A 23,910-nucleotide genomic window follows, 5' to 3' on the forward strand; every position below is an offset into this window, starting at 1 on the left:
GCTTGACTAGTGCCGGTACCTGAAAGAACGTGTTGTAAACAGGTGTCTTACATTATCACATGTGAGATTTGAAATCTATTTCAGAATTCTAATTACAACACAGAATTGGAGTGATCAGAATTGGGGAAAGAATACTTGCAGGAAGACGCATTAGGCAGCTGGTGCAATATTCTAGGCAAAAAAAAAAAAAAAAAAAAAAGGCTTGGGAGCCAAGGATAAGGAAAGTGGAGATTACCACATGTAAGGTATCATAGGAAACACCTGCATGTTTTACGAAGCATATAAAATACACTTGATACTGGAAAAAACAAAAACACTGTATAGGCACATCCAAAGTTTTAATGATGAGATTTGAGATTCAGGGTGATGTAGGAGAAAACCCCTTGTGTATGTCCAGGTTTGTATGACCTTGGTAAGTAATTTAGTCATCAGAATCACAGTTTTGTAATTTCAAAAATGGGGACAATAAATCTTTTTGACCTACTTCATAGGCTTTGAAGATCAAGTAAGATAATCTATGTTAAAGCACTTTGTACGTTTGTTGTAGGAGAATGCCACATCTTATTTGTGTTTCTTGCCATTATCAAAACCAAAACAAAAATAACCAGTCAGGTAACATTTCTGTTTTGGGATATTTTCACCTGCCCTACTTGTAAATGAGTTTTCCAACTAACTGTTTTAAGAAAAGTCATTCCTATTTTAGGTGAAATAATTTCCTCAGAGGTTCTTAAACTGTATTTCAGGAACTGCCAGTTATAGAGGTGACACTGATCTCTTCATGTGGGTAAAATACTCCCCCTCTTTCTGCCCAGGGCTTTAAGAGAGAAGTGTGCATGCGTGTGTGTGTGTGTCTGTGTGTGTCTGTATGAGGATGATAGGGGGTTCTTGTTTTGAGCAGGCTGGAAGGGTGGAGAAAGATGAGAGAACTAGTCAGTGAGGGGGTAGTGGTGGTAACTTTCAACTTGGAAATATGAAGAGAAAGAAGCATGTTGACAGCCAGAATGCATAATCAGTCAGCCACATGTTAGGGGATCCATAAGGTGAAAACTGCTTTCTATCTCTATCAAATGTTAGACGTTTAGCAGGGCTTGTGGAATTGATTCGCTCTTGATTGACTGCTCCCCAGAAATAGCAGAACCTGGCTTTCATTTTAATGCTTATGTGGGTAACTGTTCTAGAACAGCTCATTTTGTTATCAGGGCAGGGACATGATTTTGTTCACTGCAGCATGTCCAGAACCTAGAATTGTGTCTGCTATACATAATAGGTGCTAAATAAAGATTTGTTGAATGAAGACATCTTTGTCTTAATCCATTTGTGCTGTTATAACAAAATACCTTAGATTGGGGGTAATTTATAAACAACAGAAGTTAACTGCTTGCAGTTCTAGAAGGTGGGAAGTCAAAGATCAAGGTGCCAGCAGATACAGGGTCTGGTAAGGACTTGTTCTCTGCTTCATAGATGGTACCTTCTTGCTGTGTTCTTCACGTGATGGAGGGGCTGAGCAAGTTTCCTCAGACCTCTTGTAAGGGCACTAATCTCATTCAGATAGGCTCTACTGTTAGGACCTAATCAGTTCCCAAAAGCTTTGCCTCCTCTTTTTTTTTTTTTTCCTGAGACAGGACCTAGCTCTATCACCCACTGGAGTGCAGTGGCGTGATCTTGGCTCACTGCAGCCTCTGCCTCTGGGGCTCAAGCCATTCTCCCACCTCAGCCTCCCAAGTAGCTGCAAACTATAGGAGCGTGTCACCATGCCTGGCTAATTTTTTTGTAGAGATAAGGTTTCACCATGTTGTGCAGACTGATCTCGAACTTCTGAGCTCAAGTAGTCCATCTGCTCTGGCCTCCAAAAAAGCTTTGCCTCTTAATACTATCACTTTGGGGGTTAGGTTTCAACACATGAATTTTGTGGGGGACACAAACATTCAGACCGTAGCATGTTTTTGTAAGGCATCCTCTCAGTGTTAAACTGCTGTCTTCTTGGTTTCTATATTTAACAGAGGTCTGATGTGTATGACTAAGCTTCTGTGTATATTCTCTTAAATATATTATGTACCTGTCTCACTTTGGGCTGCTGTAACAAATTCCATAGACTAGTAATTTAAACAACACACATTTCTCAGAGTTCTGGAGCCTGGAAAGTTCAATATCAAGGTGCCAGTAAATTTAGTATCTCCTGAGGGCCTGTTTACTGATTTGTAGATGGCTTCTCACTGTGTTCTCACATGGTGGAAGGGGAGTTAGCTAGTTCTCTAGTTCTTCTTTTAAGGGTGCTAATTCCATTCATGAGGGCTCCACCCTGATGACCATCACATTGGGATTAGGGTGTGGACATATGAATGAAGAGGGGTACAAACATTGTGCATTATAATACCCCTGTAATCCATAGAGTCTAGTTGATTCTCCTTCCTTAATATTTCTCATACCGATCCTCCCCCTTCATCTCCACTGCCACTTCCTTCATTAATTATTATAGTTTTAAAACTGATATCCTTCCTTCAAATGTTATACCTTCCAACCACCCTTTCTATTGCTGCATTTCTAAGGTACTAATTTAGTTTCCTGCTAAAATGCTTAAACGGTTTTCCCTTACTTACAGCAGTGAGTTTCCAGCCATGGTGTCCTAACACACTGACATAACTGGGAACTGTGTCAGGCAAACTTGTCTTCCATTTGATTCCTAAATTAGATAGCTACAAAGATAAAAAAACTACATACCCTCCTCACAATTTGCCCACAAGGATATTCCTGTGGAGAAAGGACAGACAAGAACTCAAAGTCATCCCTCTGCTCATGTGAGACAAATGCTTATCTGAGTGTTTCCTCTGCCCTATTGCTTCACTAAGCCAGACTAAGGCATAAGGGCCTATTCCTCTACCTCCACCTCACATGTCAATTGTGTATTTAGTAAGAGGCTAATCAGAGACTCAAAAGAATGCAACTGTTTGTCTCTTATCTACCTATGACCTGGAAGCCCCCTCCCTGCTTCGAATTGTCCTGCCTTTTTGGACAGTTGTGAGGTGATAGATATTTCAGAGAATATTTGACTCATGAAAATAAGTCAAAAGGAGGTAAAAACGAGGATGGTTCTGTCAGCCCAAAATATCTGAGACAAATCTCAACCAATTTAGAAAGTTTATTTTGCCAAGGTTAAAGGACACACCCGTGACACAGCCTCAGGAGGTCCTGAGGACATGCGCCCAAGGTGGTCGGGGCACAGCTTGGTTTTATACATTTTAGGGAGACGTGAGACATCAATCAGTATCTGTAAGATGTACATTGATTCAGTCCAGAAAGGCAGGACAACTCGAAGCAGGGAGGGGACTTCCAGGTCATAGGTAGCTAAGAGATAAACAGTTGCATTCTTTTGAGTCTCTGATTAGCTTCTTACTAAATACACAATTCACATGTGAGGCGGAGGTAGAGGAATCATCATTCCTGCCTTAGTCTGGCTTAGTGAAACAATAGGGCAGAGGAAGCAATCAGATAAGCATTTGTCTCACATGAGCAGAGGGATGACTTTGAGTTCTGTCTGTCCTTTGTCCACAAGGAATATCCTTGTGGGCAAATTGCGAGGGAGGTATGTAGCTTTTGTAGCTATCTTATTTAGGAATAAAATGGGAGACAGGTTTGCCTGACACAGTCCCTAGCTTGACTTCCCTTTGGCTTAGTGGCTTTGCCGTCCCTATTTTCCTTTCATGGTCCCATTTTGGTAAATTATCTCTTAAATCATTCATGAAATCAAAGATAGAGACAGAGCAGCTAAGAATGTCCATTTTCTTACCGTATGTGGCTGGAAACTACATACTTCTAGGCTTTGCTAAAAAGACATAGTACTTCAGAATGTTTTCATTATGGTGATAGTATTTTTAACTTAGTGACTTGTGTTGTAAATGATAGTGGTTTTATTAATAAATTAAAGGTATTAGTCACATTATACTTTCCATAATACAGGTATTCCACATTTTATTGGTCATTGTCATGAATTGACTGTAATGCCGCACAGACAATATGGTATAGCACCAACACTGCAGTCATTTTGTAGGTCAGGAAATAGCAAGGCCTGGATGTTGTCAATTACAAGAGTCACATTAAAACAAATCCAAATAGCATTTTATCCATTTGAAAGTAAATTTTTATTACTTTGAATTCGTATTTTCTTTATATACCAATGTAAATAAACATTTATATTGGAATACTGAGTTAAGGTATTTATATTAAGTTTAACTTTCAAATTATTCTCTTATTAAATTGTAGGTATTTTGTGAGGGTCACTTTATAATGCTAAAGGGGCATAGTAAATTGTGGCATTATATATTAATACACTTGAATAATGTATTCTGCTCAAAGTGTCAGAGTGCAGATCTCAAAGCCAGCAGAGCAGCTGGAAATTAGAGGAATCGCCAGAGGCAGCCACAGAGAGGGTAAGCCTACCTCTGCCTGAATTCTTGGCTAAGTACCACATTGTACAGGCTCAGGGGAGACCCATAGGAAACTAGAAGCCACAGGATCAAAACAGATATAAGCAGCTCCTTACTATGGATTCGAGTCTGCAGTTTTAATCTAGGCAAAGTACCTGCCTGTTAGAATACAAATTCAGGAGTCCTCAGAAAACATGATAGAATCTAGTGTTTCGGTAATATGTTATCTACAATCTCCAGTTTTCTACAAAAATATTAGACATGCAATTAAACAGAAGAGTGTGATCTATACCCCAAAAAAGGCAATCAGTAGAAGCTGACTTAGCTCAGATTTGAATTTAGCAAAGACTTCAAAGCAGCTATTTTAAATATATTCAAAGAATTAAAGGAAAATATGGTATCAGTGAATGAAAAAATGTTCTGAGCAGGGAAATGGTAACCATTAAAAAAAAAATACTGGAAATCCTAGAGCTGAAAAGTACAGTTACTGAAATTTAAAAAATTGCCAGGTGGGCTCAAAAGCAGTTTGGCATTGTCAGAAGAAGGGAACAGCAAACCTGAACACCCAGTAGAAATTGTCCTGTATGAGGAATAAAAAAAAAATAAAGAAAAAGGAACAGAACCTATGAGACCTGTGAAGTAGTCCAATATACATGTGCTTGGAGTCCTGAAAGGAGAGATGAAAAAGACACATAAACATATTTGAAGGAATAATGGCTGGAAACTCCCCAAATTTAGTGAAAAACATTATCAGATCCAAGAAGCTTACAGAGTCCCAAGAAATACAAACACAAAACCATTCCTAGACATACCATGGTCAACTGTTATGATAAACAAAAAATTGTGAAATCAGCCAGAGGAAAATGATACTTGCTTACCCTTCAAGGAAAACAACTGAAAGTATTTGTTGCTGATGCTAAAATTTGAGCTTTTAGGAAAACAAGAATTTTGGAAAACTTGTATTCACCAATATTTCTCAATATTTGACTTTGGAAAATTTGTAACCACCAACAGCTTCCCAATACTAAAAAGGCTTGTTTTTTTTTTTTTTTTTTTTTTTTTTTATAAAGACATCGATGGTGGATAACAAATGTGACTTTAAAAAAATTATATAATGAAATGTGTCAACATTTAGAGATCTGCATAATCTATGTAATTCAGTGAACAATTATTTTCCAAGTAACCAATGTATGATGTTACAAAATCATTCACTGAAGATCCATTCAAAGTGCAAGGTAGACCAATGGATTTTAATGTAACAAATTTCAAAAAGTTCATTGATATGGTTTCAGTTTTCATATCACAACTAGTTTTTAAGAAGCTATTACACATCAACATTTGTTATGGAATGAACAAAGAATAACTGCAGTTTTCTGAAAAGGTTCTATTACTCTTCCCTTTCCCAAATACCTATCTGTGAGAGGCCAGATTGTCTTTACATTTTTCAACCACAACAATATTGCAACAGAATGAATGCAGAGCGGATTTGAGAATGCAGCTGTCTTCACTTAACCCAGACATTAAAGAGACTTGCAAAAATGTAAAAAAAAAAAAAAAAAAAAGTTCTTTAGGAAATTACAGCTATTTTTCATAAAATATATTTTTATTTAATAGTTTATTAAATGAATAAATATATTTTTTAAATTCTTAATTTCTAATACAGTAAATGTTAGGAGATCTTCCCCATGTTAACAAAAGCTCTTTGGCATCCTCCATTCTTTTTAGGTGTAAAGGTGTCCTGAGACCAAAAAGTTTAGAACTGTTTTGAGTCTGCTCTGCCTCCACCTTCAGATAGTACATTCCTTTAAGGGCATCAGACTGGAAAATTAGAAATATCTTGTAGCTCAGGAAATTAGAATTCTTGAGTTTATGATGACATCCAATTTTTGTTGGTGTCTTTGATTATTTTCAAGTAAACAATAAAATAAGCTGTCAAGTGTGCTGCTTAATGCTTCTAATCCCCCCTCCCCCCAACTCAATTTCTTTCCAGACCTTTTATTTTTTACCAAGGACTCTCACCAGGAAAATAATAAGGGACTTTTGCAGTGGTGACTAATTCTTATGTTTAGAGGTTATCAAAGAATGTTAGAGTACTTTAATAGTGAATAGCATAATAGTGCTAGCACAGTCATTACTATGCTATTCTGAATTGTTATTCAATTTCTGGGAACGAGCATTAATCACTTGAAATCAAAAGAATCAAAGAATCATTGAAGTTTATATCATTTGGTATGAAGAAGAATTGTAAAGATGGTAACTGAAAGAAACTGAAATTTTTTTAGTCCTACTTATAGTTTTCTGTTAAATGCATGTGCCACTGCTTGTTTCGGTTTATCTGGTAGTTGACAAAACCAATCTACCAGAAATAAATGTGTTGTGTGATGTTCATAACATAAATGTATAATAAGTTTAATTTTGCATTAGTTTGTTTTTTGACAAAAATAACCACCAAAAATTAAAAACAAAAAAAGCCCACTTACCTACCTGCTTGCATGAAACTGAATAGATCTCAACTTCCATACATTCCCTCCCATGCATTATTGCTTTTCCCATTTCTTGGTGTTCCTCCCCTTCTCCCATTCTTCTTAGTGACTCTGCACTTGCATTTGAATTTAGAAGACCCATCACTACAAATAAGCTTGTACAGATCTGATTATTGTTGTTGTTTCGTTTTTAAGAGATGGGATCTCACTCCATCACCCAAGCTGGCATGCAGTGGTGCAATCATGGCTCACTCTAGCCTCAGCTGTCTGGCACACGAGATCTTCCTGCCTCAGCCCCTGGAGTAGCTAGGACTACAGACACATGCCACCATGCCCAGCTAATAGATCTGATAGTTTTTTAAGACTTATACTTTTGTGGTCATAAAATCAGACAAATGTTACTGTACTCTGGCTTCTGATCTTTTATATTTTCACCTAGTATTTTTGGTAGTTTTGAAACTTACATGTGTGGACAGGATCACTAAAACAATTTTGTATGCTATTTCTTTATGTTTATTTTTATTTTATTTTAGAGATGTTGCCCAGGCTGGTGTGCAGTGGCTCTTCACAGGCGTGATCATTGTGTACTGCTGCCTCAAACTCCTGGCTCAAGCAATTCCCTTGCCTCATCCTCCTGAGTAGCTGGGATGACAGGAGCATGCCACAGCACGTGGCTTTTATTTCTTTGATAATTGAGTTGAGTTACACAGAAATAATAAAATAGACAATTTTCTCCTGTATTTTGTTTAAAGGATTGAATAGTGATTTGCTTTCTGAATCTTATTTTATTTTTGAAATGATAAGGATTTTCATTTCTTTGCAAATGGTTGTGGTTCTGAAAGTCACATAAGGGCCTACACCAGAATAGAAAGCTAATCTGAGGATGTTAATTAGAGGGATATCCATTTGGGTCTGCAAATAAAACCTGATTATTTATCAACTGACTTCTTCAACTGCAATTTCCCTTATTATTATTTTTTAGGCCAAAGCTGAAGAGGAAGCCTTTCTGGATTGGAGTGATGATGATGATGATGGATTTGATCCAAGCACACTCCCAGATCCAGATAAATACAGAGGCTCTGAAGATTCAGATAGTGAAGATATGGAAAATAAAATAAGGTATGTTTTTACTATGGGTATGAAATACATACTCAGTACTCTCACATGAGTCTTTTAATGAATCCAAAAGACATTACTAAGAGTTCTACTCCAAGAGATGTTTGTTGCTTTTTTTTTTTTTTTCTTTTGATACCTTTTACTTAGATTCCTGGAAATCCTGCTGCTGTTTTTTTACTCATTTTGCTGCAGATTGTTCTGGTCATGTTAGGGCCTTTTTGATTATTTCTATAATCCCTATTAATAGATATGAGTATGATATATGAGTTGTGTTTTTCCTTTCTCTATTCTTTTTTTTTTTCTTATCTTTCTCTGAGTCCTTTATGCCTAAGTATTTGATGCACTAAGACCTGTTCTCTGCAAACAGAGTTAGGGTTTTATTTTTTTTCATTGTCAGAGAACTCTATTAAAGATACTGCTAAAAATTGTCCTTGAATTTTAAAAAGTGGACATTATTCTTCCACATTCTTTTATATGGAATTAAATAACAAATAAAATATTGGTGGGGCTGGGCGCTGTGGCTCATGCCTGTAATCCCAACACTTTGGGAGGCTGATGTGGGAGGATTGCTTGAAGCCAGGAGTTTGAGACCACCGGATCAACAAAGTGAGACCCCAAATCTACAAAAACAAATTTTTTTTTAATAAATAAAATAATGGAACACTTGTACAAAAACAACTCTTGACAAATTCCTTCACTTTAAAGTCTATTTGCTATTATTTATTTACTACCATTGGCAGAAACAAATGAAATGTGATGAATAATATGACTTGCTCACCATTTGTTTTCAGAGTACTATGTATTAGATTACATTAAGAGTCTATTGATTTAAAAGTTGAGAATGTTAAACTTCATGCTCAATCTAAACCAATGAGCTTCTTTACAGAAGGGAGGTACTAATGACAGATAGAGTTAGTATGATTGAAGGGAAGAGGAAGCCTGATGGAACCCTTGAAGTGCTAGTACAGGGTGTTTGCAGTTGGAGAAGTAGGCCATAGAGAGCTATAATTTGTTTTAAACAAGAACATTATGAAAAGGTCTTAAAGATTTTCTTAGGACAAAATGCTGTAGAGAGACAGAGTTACTCTTCATTTGAATCTTATGCATATTTAAACATGAATTATTTTTTAATAGGGAAAATTCACTTATCCAAATTCAGTTTTCTGAGGTGATGCCAGAAACTTCCATTTGCTGTTGGACAACTAGGTGGTTGAACATAGGAGCTTTATATAGTATGTGTAGGCTCTAGGTAGTGGACATCACTGTTTTACTACCACAAGAGGCACCACAGATAAAAATAATTTGATTAGGATTTAGAAAAATATACAAATGTTTGTGCCATAAGGATTAAATAATTTAGGTTCTGGGCATATTCCTAATCTTTAAAAATTGACCTCTAAGAGTAAATATACATGCTCTGAGTTCCTTGGTGTATGTGTCTGAGACCTAGATGAACCCCAGTGGGGTCAGGTTTGCTTCCCCTTGTGTTCCTATATAAATGCACCTCTTTTAGAATGGTTTATGGGGTCTGTATTTTGGTAGATGTGATTTAATGTAAATACATGACTTTCAGTCATTATCTTCCAAGTGTTTCCATGTAACTTGACTCCCTGGAAGCAACATTAATGGGTTCTTACATTTCTGCAGCCATATTTTGCATATCTATCTAATATACCTTTAAAAAATAGTCAACCTTTGAAACCTTTGGCAGGATGTCAGCAGTCCTTCTGCATTTGATTTATATGGATTTTTTCCCTAACATTTTAGATAGTTTCTGGGTCATCTTTCATCTGTGTACAGCAGGCATTTCATTTAATTCTTCTGCCATTTCTTGCCCTTATAGTGACATTTCCATGCTACCACCTAGTTAATAGAACTTGTTCTCTAGTAGCTCATGTGTTTCATCCTGTTAATTGGCTGTAAATGTTTTGTACCTAGAAATTGTCTTTACATTTTTTTTTTTTTTGATACCAACACTTAACTGCTCTAGCCTCAATTCCCACCCCTAATATTAATGTCATGGCACAGAGAATGCCTTGACATATTTGAATTCATTAATTGATTGATGAAGGAGATTTACAGGGTTAAAAAAGAAATGTAATTATAAGAGACTATATCATTGGTCCTAATATTAATAGGTTAAATGATACAAGAGATGACAGAATATAGATGGAGAGTTGGAAGAAGCCAAGTTCATACAGTGTAATGGTGATGAACAAGAAGGTAGGAGTACTGTGAGAGATGACAAAGCATCTTCACTTAAAGACAAGGGTTCAGATGGAAAGTAGCATTATATGAAAATTAAAACAGTTTTAATTTCATGCACAGCTAACAAGTCAGCATTAGTGGAGACTGGGATTGGTCAACTTGTTTTAAGCTGACAAAAATTGTCTTTTGTTGAAGAGGAGGATATCAACAAGGGCTTGATCATTGACGAGGGATTTTATTCCTGTAGCGTATATAAGGGCTTCCTAGCAGGTTTTTTGTTTTGGCCTGTAAACACAGAGATTGTCTAATCTTATAGCCTCCTTCTAGATGAAAAACCCAAGGCTTTAAAGGCTAAAATAACTTGTCTGTGTTCACAATAAAAGTTAGGGACAGATCAATGTGATCTTTGTAAATTAAACTAACTCCCTAGTTCTAGAATCTCAGTTAGGTTGTATAGAATTAATTACCCTGGTGTTGAGAGAGGTAGCTCAGGATAATGTCATTTGACTAAACACCTGGATCCATGGACTAACCATAAGATAGACATGGTTTCCCACCCTCAGCATTATTGATATTCCGGCCCAGATAATTTTTTGTTTGAGAAAGGGTATAAGCTGCTTAGCATCATCCTTGGCCTCTACCACTAGCATTTGGGACAGCTAAAAATGTCTTTAGACATTGTCAGGTATCTCTGAGGAAGCAAAATTGCCCACAGTTGAGAACAACTGGATTAGACCCCAGATGGCAGATACATATTACTGGTGCTTAATTTCCCCTGTCCTTCATTCAGAGTAGGTTTTTTCTCTATTCATTTCCATTTGGCCTAAGCAGTCCTCAGCACAGTCTCTATCAATCAATTGGAACTGGTACGGAAGGTAAAACCTATTTGCCATTCCTGGACTAGCAGGCAGGATTTGGAGTAAATTATAAGTAGTAGCCTACATCTGTAATTTCTATTTATACTTTAATTTCCATTTTTCTCCCTTTTCTGTGGTTTATTTGCCTCAATGGCAATGAATCAAGAAGTATGTAAACTAAAACCAAAATTGTTTTAGATAAAGAAAATGTATTTGGAAGATTGTATATACTAGAATTTTGACAGTAGTAATTGCTGTTGCTGCTAGCATTTGCATAGTAGCGCCAGGAAAGTTTTTCTGTATTCTTCCAGTTTGGCTACAAACTGGAAGCATACAGCTTCCATATGCTTATGCTTCTCATAAGCTGTATGATTACGTGCTAAGATCTTATGATGTCAGCTTTAGTGAGTCCTCTTGACATGTTCACAGGTTTTACTTGCTGTGCTGCCTCTAGCCCTCTACTCAGTAATTGAGGCAATGGCTAGTACTCCAGCCTCTTGGACCTCATCACATCTCTCAGTAGGTTATTCTCTGGCTATACACTTAGCATTTTCAGAGACGAATTCGCTCTTATGGGACTAGATAGACCAATTAGAAAGTAGCTATTAGTCCTGGCTGCGTGGTGGCTCACACCTGTAATCCTAGCACTTCGGGAGGCCGAGGTGGGCAGATCACGAGGTCACGAGATCGAGACCATCTGGCTAACACAGTGAAACCCCGTCTCTACTAAAAATACAAAAAATTAGCTGGGCATAGTGGTGGGCGCCTGTAGTCCCAGCTGCTGGGGAGGCTGAGGCGGGAGAATGGTGTGAACCTGGGAGGCAGAGCTTGCAGTGAGCCGAGATCGTGCCACTGCACTCCAGCCTGTGCGACAGAGCAAGACTCCCAGAGAGAGAGAGCCGAGCACAGTGGGTCACGCCTGTAATCCCAGCACTTTGGGAGGCCGAGGTGGGCGGATCACAAGGTCAAGAGATTGAGACCATACTGGCCAAGATGGTGAAACCCTGTCTCTACTAAAAATACAAAAATTAGCCAGGCGTGGTGGCGGGCGCCTGTAGTCCCAGCTACTTGGGAGGCTGAGGCGGGAGAATTGCTTGAACCTGGGAGGCAGAGGTTGCAGTGAGCCGAGATTGTGCCACTGCACTCCAGCCTGAAGACAGAGCAAGACTCCATCTCAAAAAAAAAAAAAAAAAAAAAAAAAAAAACAGAGAGAGAGAGAAGAAAGCGAAGAAAGCAAAGAAAGCATGAGGGAGGGAGGGAGGGAGGGGAAGAGAAGGAGAAAGAAACAAGCTATTAGTTCCAAACTTAACTAGCATGAGCAAGTTTCTTTGAAAATTTCCTCTGGGTATTTCTTTTTCCTTTACTTTATTGACACATATAAATATTCAGCATGAGTAACACTTTTGTTTCTCCACATGGAAAAGACACTGTCAGTTGGAACTAGGCAATGGAGAGCCAGATTTAGTGGAGAATGACAGAATCTGGGGTCAATAGTTCCCCCTCAGGGAGGGCTGACAGGGTTTTAAAGAGTTTTTACTTCTGCCTTCTTTCTCAGTTCAGTGCATAGCTGCAATAGAATTTAAACTACCTTCGACCCTCTAAAATTATCAGGATTGTTATCTCCAGCACTGAGATTTCAAAAGGGTTCTGATGTGGATTCAACTCAGTTTAGTTAGCATGACTAAAAGAGAACTTGCTTATAATATGGTTTCAGGCACAATGAAAATTATGTGACTTTGGGTTTCTTTTAATGAGCTTTAAGAATACCGCCATGAATAGTTTATTTATCCTCAAAAACAGAGCTGTGAAACAGGGGACCAGCTAATCTACCCACAGTACAGAAGTAGCTGGGGCCAGATGTCCAAACTCCATTTAAGGATCTAGGCTTTCATGTGCTATTTTTGATGACAGGTGTAGAAGGGAGAGCTTGATGTTCTCTGGCTTTTTTACTCTACTTTATCCATCTTATATATTGGTATAGGCTGTGTTTTACTCTGGCTTTCACCTCTCATTCTTCCTTTGAATATGTGGAATAGGTAGAATTAATAGATGTTAGGATTTGTTGTTGTTGTTGTTATCATTGGAGACACAACAGCTTAGTAGGAAACCCAGCTCTCTGTTTCATTGGGCTTTGTGACATTCATTGAATTTATTGGTCTGCTGGGAACTGCACAGAGTCCTGTGTTCTTATCTCAAGTAAGTTTTGAAAGAGTTTTGTACCTTTTGAGGAACCAAGACCTCAGATACTGTAATTGCCTTTGGGCTAATGAATGATTTTTCATTTCACATAGTCCATACAATAAATTTACACCATGTTCAAAATAAAAATATTTTTGAAAGCTTCTATATGGAGTGCCAAGGAATAGAGTAAGAATCTTCTGCATTATTTAAATCATATTTTACTTAAGAGTTAAGAATACCCACTTGATCTGTTAGTTTCTGGATTATAACATTTCTTCCATCCATTCTTTCAACTAAAAATGTTTTAGTGCCTGTCATGGGCCAGGCATGGATACAGAAGATAAAACATTAAACAGGAAACATATCTTTCCTGCTTTCACAAAGCTTTTTGTTCCATGGAGGTTACAGGTAGCTAAATAAGCAATAACACAACAGTGTGATGGATTAGTGCTGTGGTTTGTGCACTTGGGGAGGCGGTGGTGAGTGGAGTAGGTGGGGAATGAACATGGAGACCACATAAGTGATGGGTCCAATCTAGGCCTGGTGGGTCGGAAAGAGCTTCCTGAAGGCAGTGATGTCTACACTAAATCGGACTTAGGTGTAAGTGTTAACTGAGCAGAGGGGAGGGTAAATTGCACTTCTAAAAAGTGTGGCTTCTAAAGTGAGATGAGTGTCTTTAACCATATTCCATTTAAACTCTTCTTTCAATAAAATTGTTTCTTATAGCTGTGCTTCACAAGCTGAGAGACTTGATTCTGAGCATATAAGATTAATTTTTGTATATCTAGTAGCATTTATCATGTTTGGTTTTTGGCCATCTTCGTGTGAATTGCTAATGATGTGAAAATTTGCAGAGTATTAAATACAATGAAAAAGAAACAGCTGGGTGTTCCAGATATTCATTATCCAGTCAAGTTAAATTTTTAATATATATAATCTTAACCTTTTTCAAACAAAAAAAGGAAAAAGAAAAGGTGATGATTCGACTCTTACTACCTTACGTCAATCTTTGCTTTGTAGACTACATTCTCTAAGGCAGGTAGCTTCCTAAAGAATTCTTACATGGTGCAGGGTATTTGGTAGATTATTCTAGGTAGCATAAGACCAATTACATCTATAGTTTGTACTGAGGCTATTGTCCTCATTTAGACCCGATAACTTCTTTATGGATTGATACCTTTTCCAGCACAGAGTAAACTATTCCACATCTAAATATAATTAGGTGTTCTTTTAACCTATTTTTACACATCTCTGAATCAAAAGACTAATTAAGGTTTTTGGTCTGCATGTTTGTTCTTTTATTTGGGTTTTTGTTTTGTTTCTAAAAATCTGTTCCATATTCATTTTTCTATCTTTTGAGTGAACTTGCCTGTCTTTAAAAATGATCTCTTATGTGAGGTAGATGAACTGCTTTAACCACTGTAGTTTCTCCTAGTATTGAGTTCTGTGACATCTCTTAAATAAGTTTTGCCCAGTACCTATTCTAAGATTTTACAGTCAGCTTCATAATTTGTGGGAGGCTTTTCACTTGGAAAACAATGTTCTCAGAAGCCATTTTCATTTCTTTCTTGTTTTTGGATGGAGCTAAAAGAGCGTTTTCTTAGTCTAGGTGATTGTTTAAAAAAAATACTATTCACTGCAGTTTCCAATTACTTGAACCTCTCCTTCATTATGAATCTCATTGTGTGTAGCAAGTGTAGAAAGAGGTTGGCTCAGCTTAATTATGTAGTGAATTTATTGTGTGCCTGCCATTCTTTCCTCTTACTCTTTTCAGCTTCAGGAGTATATGCCCCCTTCCCATATGCCAAGCAACTTTCAAGAGAAAATCTCAGTCATTTCTTATTTGTCAAACATTTGAAAATAAGAACAATATTTGGAGAAACTCCTGAGGCAGATTGTTGGGGTGGGGTTTGGGAAAGGCAATATTTGTCTTAGGACTTTTAGAGAAAGGTTGCTACACATTGGGGAAGAAGGATGTTATTTTCTGGGGTGAGGACTGGGTTGAGATGGGGAAGACACAGTTTGAGAAATTGGGAGTTTAAGAAGCTACTCTCTTACTGTTACTGTTTTTGCCCTGTGCTTTCTACTCTATCATTTAATCAACCATTATATATAACTTAGGACAGTTGTGAGCCTGTCATTTTTCAGAAGCGCCAGGATCTCTAAGAAGGATGAATAGCTCAGGATGCTATGAGGCTAAGATGAACCACCCTTGCTAGTAGGGTTCTCTGGCAGCTGCCCTAACTCTGGTGCACTGCAACTTTGTTTTCACTGAAAAGACCTTTGTGAGTGACTTCTTAGGATGTTTCTTTTTGTCATTTCACATTGCATTCACATAGAATGCACTCATGCCTAATGACTGCAAACTTTCTATCACTTGGTTACACCATAAGTTCCTTGTCCACCTCCCTTTTAAAATTTTTAGATTGTACCCATGCTTAGGTTTTTGGTTCTTGTTTTATTTTATTTTGTTATTACAAGTAATTTTAATGGGTTTTAATTTTTGCTATTGTAACTAATTTTTAAAAATTGTTAGTAAATTTTTTAAAGATTGTACCCATGCTTAGGTTTTGGGTTCTTGTGTGATTTGATTTTATTTTGTAATTATAAGTGATGTTTTGGTGGGCAGCTTTGTTGAAGACTGGGTTTTCTTTCCTTTGAAGTCATTTGAAGGACTAATGAAGAGTGAGACTAAACTGTAACTTCATTTTGCCAGATAGCTGGAACATTAGGGACATGCTTGGGTAGGTGGTGATCTTAGATATTGAAAACTAATCAGGGAAAGTTGATTGAGAGAGAAGTGGATGGGATGTGTTTCTGAGGAGCACAAAATGTTCTACATGCAGATTAGCTGTGAGAAAAATGCATAGCATAAACTCAACTTGTATGATGTTTAATTTTTTTTTTTTAAATCTGGGAGAAGAGACATAATTATACCTTCTAAACTGCTGTGGAGCAGGGATTCTTAACCTGGGCTCTATGGATGAGCTTTAGGGAAATCTTGAGATTTCGTGAAAAATGATGGCATGGGTGTGCATGTAGCACAGACATTCCCATGGAGTTAACTGGATGGATTTATGACCAGAAAAATAGAGTGGGGTCAAAAACTTTTTGCCAGCCCCGAATGGCGTCGTAGATATTTTACAGATGGAAACACATATGTGAAGTAGTGGTATGATGAGCAGTCTTCTGCCTTTTAGTTCTTCCTCACCACCGCCAGCCTTTTCTGATTATTAGAATTCTGATCCAAGAGGACCAGTTTTTTCCTCTCCTGTTGCAGTTATGTTTATAATGAACTCTGAGCCCATCAATCTTTTCTTAGATGAAATTGTTTTTACAAATTTGTTTTTAATACTGAGCAGCTAGAAAAGAGACATTAAGGACATGATACATTTTCGCTACCGATTCTACATGTGGTAGCCTTTGCTGACAGGAGAAAGCTGAGCACATTTTATGGAATGTACTGCAGTAATTAATCTTCATTAGGACTGTTGCATGGCCTCGTAAATTAAAATTTATGGTAAGGGGAAAAGTCTCTTGCACAACATATTTGAATACCAAAGTGCCAGTACTTTAGGATGGGTATAAAGGTTTCTGAGAATGTTTCAGATGATCACAAGCTCATGTATTAGGTTTAAATTATTTAGGAAAAAATCCAAGCTACATTTATGATATGAATGCAAGAAGGAGAGTTCTATACAAATAGGTGCCCAAAACTGGGCTCTCAGGCGCTAAATTCTTGTCTCTCACAGTAGCTTTCCACAGCCAGTTTAGTAGCATGTTGTAAAAGGACACCTCAGGGTTTCTGTTTAAGGGCATATTCACTGTTCTCCACCTCCAGACACCCACCCTTAGCTTCCTTGCAGCTTTATCAGTCTTTGGTTCACCTGATTTCTTAACTTAGCATTCCAAAAGAAAGAAGAAAAAGCAAGAGGTTGAAAAGCTGCTCAGACAGTCTAATAAAGGGAGTGTGCTTTCTTCCAGCAGCCCCTTGTCCTTGCTTTTGTGAAATTTCTGAATAGGCTGTACAGTGATGTCAATGCCCTATTTTGTAATTTAACACATACAAACTTGCACACCCTAATTGTACATGAAGAAATGCAGCTGGCACAGAAGTTATGAGCTCTAAAAATGAGGCATATGCCACTTTCTGGCTGCACAGTCTCTTGTTCAGAGTCAGGCTTACAGAATCCCCCATAATTTCAGTTGCCGTTTTATAACTAAATTATTGGAACTGTCTGCCCCAGCATCCTTGGAAGTTTAGTGCTCACTCCACTACATTGTGTTTCTATAAGGCACTGCATCCAGCAGGAGAGAAGTTAACAGATTTTCCCAGAAGATGTTTTTCTTCTATGTTGCCTTGGGCCACAGCCATATCAGACAGCACTGGAACTTTTTTTTTTTTCTTTTTCTGATGGAGTCTCCCTCTGTCGCCCAGGCTGGAGTGCAGTGGCGTGATCTCAGCTCACCGCAACGTCTGTCTCCCAGGTTGAAGCAATTCTCCTGCCTCAGCCTCCCGCGTAGCTGGGACTACAGGCGTGCGCCACCATGCCTGACTAATTTTTTTGTATTTTTAGTAGAGAAGGGGTTTCACCATGTTAGCCAGGCCGGTATTGAACTCTTGACCTCAGGCAACTGCCTGCCTTGGCCTCCCAAAGTGCAGGGATTACAGGCGTGAGCCACCGTGCCCAGCTGGAACATTCTTGAAGTTTGGTGTAGTGGTTCTGATTACTGTGTCCTCGCAGCCCAGGAAGTGTGGTTTCTAGGTTACAAAGGACATTCTGACTTGTTTTGTTTGGATTTAATTCACACATCATTTAAAGTATGCTGCTTACCAGTGAGAGGTCTTCCTATTCATGGCAGGTACCAATGATTACCTTCCTCTTCTGTGATAATATGTTATTTGCCACACTCTTTCCCACACTTGTAAGTTTATTGGCTAAAGTGTCCTAAAAGCCAGAAAGGGAATTAAAAATTCAAGTGGAATAAGCCCTAGGAGTTCTCACTACATGGAATAATATATCAGTGAATCAGTCTCTCTCCTTATGCCTTTCTCTATCAATACATAGAAATTTAAACTATGCCTGATCCTGGCAGGGTGTTCTCAGAAGCATCTGTTTTACAAAAATAGTTGCTCTAGCAGGTGTGAGATATGAATTACATGAGGTTCTGTGAACCGAGAGACTGAATGCCTTGCCCACATGCACCACTGCTTGTAGTTTTGGAATATTGATCTACACGCTGTATTATTATCAACTTTGCAACAGGGAAAGTAGTTTTGTGAAATTAAGACTGTTAGAACAAAGGCAGGCTACTTGCCTTTGTGGGGAAAACTGTGGGTTTGGGGATTAGACAGACCTGAGTTTGAATCTTTCTTTTACAAGTTATGGACCTTTGACAAGTTACTTAATCTCTGTGACCCAGCTTTCTTCATCAGTCAAAGGAAGATAATTTTTACCTTGCAAAGTTACTGTGAAGATCTAACGAGGGTAAAAAGAAAGTGAAATATGACATTGAATAGGGTCATTAATATGTAGTAATTATTTTAATTACTAAAAGCAAAACTGGTAGGAGTTTGTAAATGAGTATATACATTGATAGGAATAAAACTTAATGTCCTCTAGGATAGCTACTTGTCATTGTTTTCCTCATTGAAGTCATTCATTAAGTTCCCAGGTAGCACTAGGCCCTATATTCAAAACAGTTTGCAAAAATATCTTACAGCCTGGTTGAAATTAATGATGTAGTGACAGTAATGTCATGTAACATAGCCTATTCAAAATATGGAGAGTCCACGTTACCAAATTGGAGTGTAGGAATGCCCTTACCTGTCTGTTTTCCTTTGACAGTCACATAATGTAGGCATTTGATAAACTGCTAGCTTACCATGTGACTGGCAGAGAGCAATAAAGAAGAGATACTGGACCCCAGCCCCTCATAGAGCATACGCTCCAGCAAGAGAGAGAGAGACCATAAGGAAGTAAACAAAAAGCAGACAAGAGGTGGTGACAGGGCCTTGAAAACAATAACTGATGAGAGAGGAATTGGGAGAGTTCACTTTAGCCAAGATGGTTAAGAAGAACCCTCTCTGAGGCAAGACCTGAAGAATTATTGCAAGCCACCTCTGGGAGGAAGGAATGATTCATCCTAGTGTTCTAAGCATGGTTTGCGTAGACAATTATTATTTAAATATTTACCCTAATAGCATCATCATGACTGTACAATTCTGTGTATTCCCGTTAGGAGATTCCTTAGCTGCTTTTCACCTCATCATCATTCTACCCATGTGTCTATCCTGATTGTGATACTGACTTCATAGAGGGTGATGAGTATAGGAAACAGTTGCTAGTCTAGTCCATACAGTGGCAACTCATTAGAAAGGAGTGAGCCAGCATTGAAATTCTCATAAGAACAGAAAAGTGAAATTGAGATGGTCTGAGTACTCTAAATGAGGATGGGAAAGGTAACTCAGGTGATGTATTAAGGGGCATGTAGTTCTTTGGGGATAAAAAAAGAAAACTCTAATGTGTTTTTATGCTCAATTTAATTAAGTTATAATGTATTGGGGGTATACTAACTCTTTTAAACTATACATTTTTTTATTGACTTTCTGCCTAGGAATTTTAGTTTTTACAGTAAACATGGAGTGACAAATATAGTTTTCATATTTCCCTTCACTACCTCTGCAATTTCCCCTGTTAGTAACATCTTGCATTAGTGTGGTAAATTTGTTACAATTGATGAACTAATATTGATACATTATTATTAACTAATGTCTGTAGTTCAAATTAGAGTTCACTTTCGGCATTGTATATCTTATGGGTTTTGACAAATGTATAATGTCATGTGTCCATCATTATAGTATCACACAGAATAGCTCATTGCCCTCAAAATCCCTTGTGCTCCACCTATCTATCCTTCTCTTTCCCAATTCTCTTTCCCAATCCCTTGCAACCACTGGTCTTTTTATTGTATTCACAGTTTTGCCTTTTCTGGAATGCCATATGGGTGGAATCATATATGCAGCCTTTTCAGATTGGCTTCTTTCACTTAGCAATATATTTTTAAGGTTCCGCTATATCTTTTTGTGGCTTGATAGCTCATTTCTTTTTATCACTGAATAATATTCCATTGTATGGATGTATCACAGTTTGTTCATCTATTGAAAGACATCTTGGCTGCTTCCAAGTTTTGGCAATTATGAATAAAGCTGCTATAAATATTCATGAGCAGGTTTTTGTGTGGTAATAAGTTTTCAGCTCCTTTGGGTAAATATCAAAGGGCATGACAGCTAGATCACATGGTAGGGAGTATATTTAGTTTTATAAGAAACTGCTAAACTCTCTTCCGAAGTGGCTGTAGCATTTTGCATTTTTACCAGCAATAAACGAGAGTTCTTTTTGCTCCACAGCCCCACCAGCATCTTGTATTGTCAGTATTTTGAAATTTAACCATTTCATAATAATTTCTGTAGTTTAAAGAAAGCTGTTTTTAACGTTTAAAATACAGTAGACTGTGATAATAATATGCTTTGTCTTTTCAGATTTTGGTTATATGCTGGATTAAGTACTATTCTGCCAAACATGAAATTCTAGCTCAGTATAGCCCTTCCTTATGAACAGGGCTGCCCTTTGAGGAACTGTCTTCTCAGCCTCTCAAAGTGAAGGTTCTTACCTGAGATAAGGCTAATAGTAATATACTTAATTTTAATAAAAACGTCAAAGACTATTGTTGCTTGCTGAGGACCTTAACCTAACAGGGACCCAGAACCTCTCTTCCCTCCAACAACATTTGTCCCAGACCCCTACCCCATTCAGTATCCTTTCCTGAGTGTCCCAGCTCCCCAGAAGTTCTCTCATGAGCCATGATAGCGCCCTGTACTCCAGCCTGGGCTGAGCAAGACCCTATCTCGGGGGGTCGGGGGACATCTCAAGTTAAAAGACTTTCACCTTACATGGTAAAAACCAATATAATCCAGTTAACATCAACAGAAAAGTAAGATCATGCCCACCATGGGGAGTTGGAGAAGCTGTAGTTAACATTTATAATGCATTTACTATGCATATATCACTTATTTAATCTCTCCATGAGGTAGATATTAGTCACATTTAGAAACATAAAAATTGGCACCGTGTGACGTTCAGCAGTTTTCCCAAGTTTTAGGCAACTGCTAGGGTTTAAATCGGGTCAGACTGACTCCAAAGCCGTTTTCTTTTCCTCTATACTAGAATTTTGGAAATGACATATTTAATAACAGTGCTTGAATCACTGTTAAGTAACTATTTTTAAATGCAGTCATTTCATCATTAAACAGAGAAGGGAGAAAAGTAGATATTTTTTACATTATGCCATGTGTACATTTCAGAGAAGTTACCTGTAAAGTTAAGGGGATAAAAGGTTCCATGGTCACAGTATCTTCCAAATATACTGAGTTAAACTTGATAGAGACGAAGTTACAATAAGATCCAGGCACCATGAACTAGATGTTATAAAATACCTTTAACAATAAACCTCTTAGGAAACTAAAGATTCTTCTTAATCACCTAGTTACGCTTTCTCCTAATTTTGTCTTCAGATCCTGTGTCTCAATGTTATCCACAAGGTTATTGTGTGTTCTATGCCTTGCAGAAGCCTAAAAGCATTCATTTTCCTGCTTTACCAGTCAAATAACCCTCTAAAAGCAGTAAGGTTAGTCTGATATGAATTGTTTTTAGTGAGCCAACAAAAGCTACTAGAATCAGGGGTCTGGTTTTTGGTTTTGTTTGTTTCGCACAGTGCTTGTTTGATATGTCAGCAAGGTATAAAATATAAAAAAGGGATCTACCCTTTTTCCTCTAAAGGGCTAGATAGTAATCATTTTACACTTTGAAGGATACTCATCTCTGCCAGGGCAGTGGTAAAGCAACCGTAGACAATACATAAACAAGGGGGTGAGGCTGAATCATCATTAAAACTTGATGTATAAAACAGGCACTGTGTGAAATTTGGCCCACAGGTATAGTTTGCTGACCAGCCTTTCCTATTTAAAGTTGGTAATTCACTTTAAAGTCTTGGTTGAAAGCTTTATATACTTTGCAAAATTTACCTTCTCCTTCTCTTTGAAAATGGGAACCAGGCTGAGCATGGTGGTGTGCACCTTTAGTCCCAGGGAGGCTGAGGCAGGAGGATTGTGTCAGCCCAGTTCAAGGCCAGTTTGGGCAACATAGCAAGACCCCTATCTCTAAAAAGAAATAATAATAAAATGGGAACCACTTTTTGCCAGTCTCCAGTCTTTGAGGATCCTCTTCCATTCTCCATTGAATCAGAGATGACCAAATGAACAAGACGGTTTCCACATTCTCTAAGAACCCAGTGTGTAGTTCTCAAGAGTCAGGGATGTACTTCATTTAGAGTAGCTAGTGGCTTCATATAATCTTCATCCACTTTGTTTGTTTCTTGTTTTTTCTAAAGGTCTTTCTCCTTAAAAGAAAACAAAAGTTATGAGTTGAGAATTTGCTTTTTGGTCTTGTTTTCCATCAACATTAGGTAGTTTGTGACAAAAATGAAAGTAATTTCAATTTTTACTTTTAATATTTTTGGCAAGTGCTGTATTCGCTTATTATACTCTTTGTTGAAATATTGTATCTGCTGGTGGCAAACCACCCTGAGTCTAAAGTCCAGGATAATGAGGGGAGATCCTACTGTTACTGCATGTCTTATGGAACCTGATACCTTTGTCTTGAAGACATAGTCATTTGTTGGCTGTGCTACATGCTGTTAAAGAAAAAAATTCATGACACTTACTAAAGAATGGTAAGTCAAACTTTATTCAAGGGGTAGGGGCCACTGCAATGGGGTTTTTTAGTAGGGGCAAGAGATTGAGCTCAACTGAGAGTACAACTAGGACAAGTGAGAGTTATAGAGATTTACAGGGAGGGGTCATTAATGGAAAGTTATTAAGAAGGAACATCAGGGTTGTGGAGGATTCTGGCTAAACAGATTCCACAGGATTATTACTGAAGGCAAGCCTGGGGGATGGGAAATTTGACCAGATATTAAGGGTGAGAGATTTTTGTTCAGCTGACTTAGCAGGATTCTTGCTAAAACTGGACTAAGTGGGCAGACCTGGACTAAAGACAAAGCCCAGTCAGAAAGAGGACTTAGAATAGCCAGACTCGAGTTTGGTCAAAAGAGAGTATCTTTGTCAGTACTTCATTGAGGGTTAAGGTTTTGATGTGATCACACATTTTAAAAAGGATAATAGTTAGATATTATTGCAAAGAACATCAAAATTACTCATTTTTGTTGAAGTGACATGCTGAGTTTTGATCTTTTTATAATCTTAAAAGTATTGTCTCATTTCTCAGAGTCTGCAGTTATTGGGTACTTCTTTTTTACAATATAATTTCCCTTCCGCCATTAGTGTTTTAATTTTCACTGTGGCTTTGATCTCTTCAATTGCTTTGGAATTAATGATACAGTGTTTAGAGAAAAAATACAACGCAGATTTAAATGTCTACTTACATACTGGCTTAAAATGAATCATCTATGCTGCAAAGAAGATAAGAATGTGGTTTTAGTTAGGGATCATTCTTTCTGACCCTGTATGGCATACAGTGGGCCAGTCAGATACTAAACAGTACAGAAGCTCAGCCCAGTGGGTTT

At 37.7% G+C, this 23,910-nt stretch overlaps 1 protein-coding gene across 1 annotated transcript in view; it reads left to right on the plus strand.

Annotated features, from left to right (window-relative positions):
• The window catches only part of DDX10 (DEAD-box helicase 10), a 275,386-nt gene that overhangs the window by 245,891 nt on the left and 5,585 nt on the right, over nt 1-23,910 (plus strand). The window contains exon 17 of the mRNA XM_031016341.3: nt 7,887-8,023. Coding sequence (XP_030872201.1) covers nt 7,887-8,023 — 137 coding nt within the window. The remainder of the gene's footprint in view (nt 1-7,886; nt 8,024-23,910) is intronic.

The sequence above is a fragment of the Gorilla gorilla genome, chromosome 9 (assembly GCF_029281585.2).
Source record: "Gorilla gorilla gorilla isolate KB3781 chromosome 9, NHGRI_mGorGor1-v2.1_pri, whole genome shotgun sequence".
Lineage (NCBI taxonomy): Eukaryota > Metazoa > Chordata > Mammalia > Primates > Hominidae > Gorilla > Gorilla gorilla.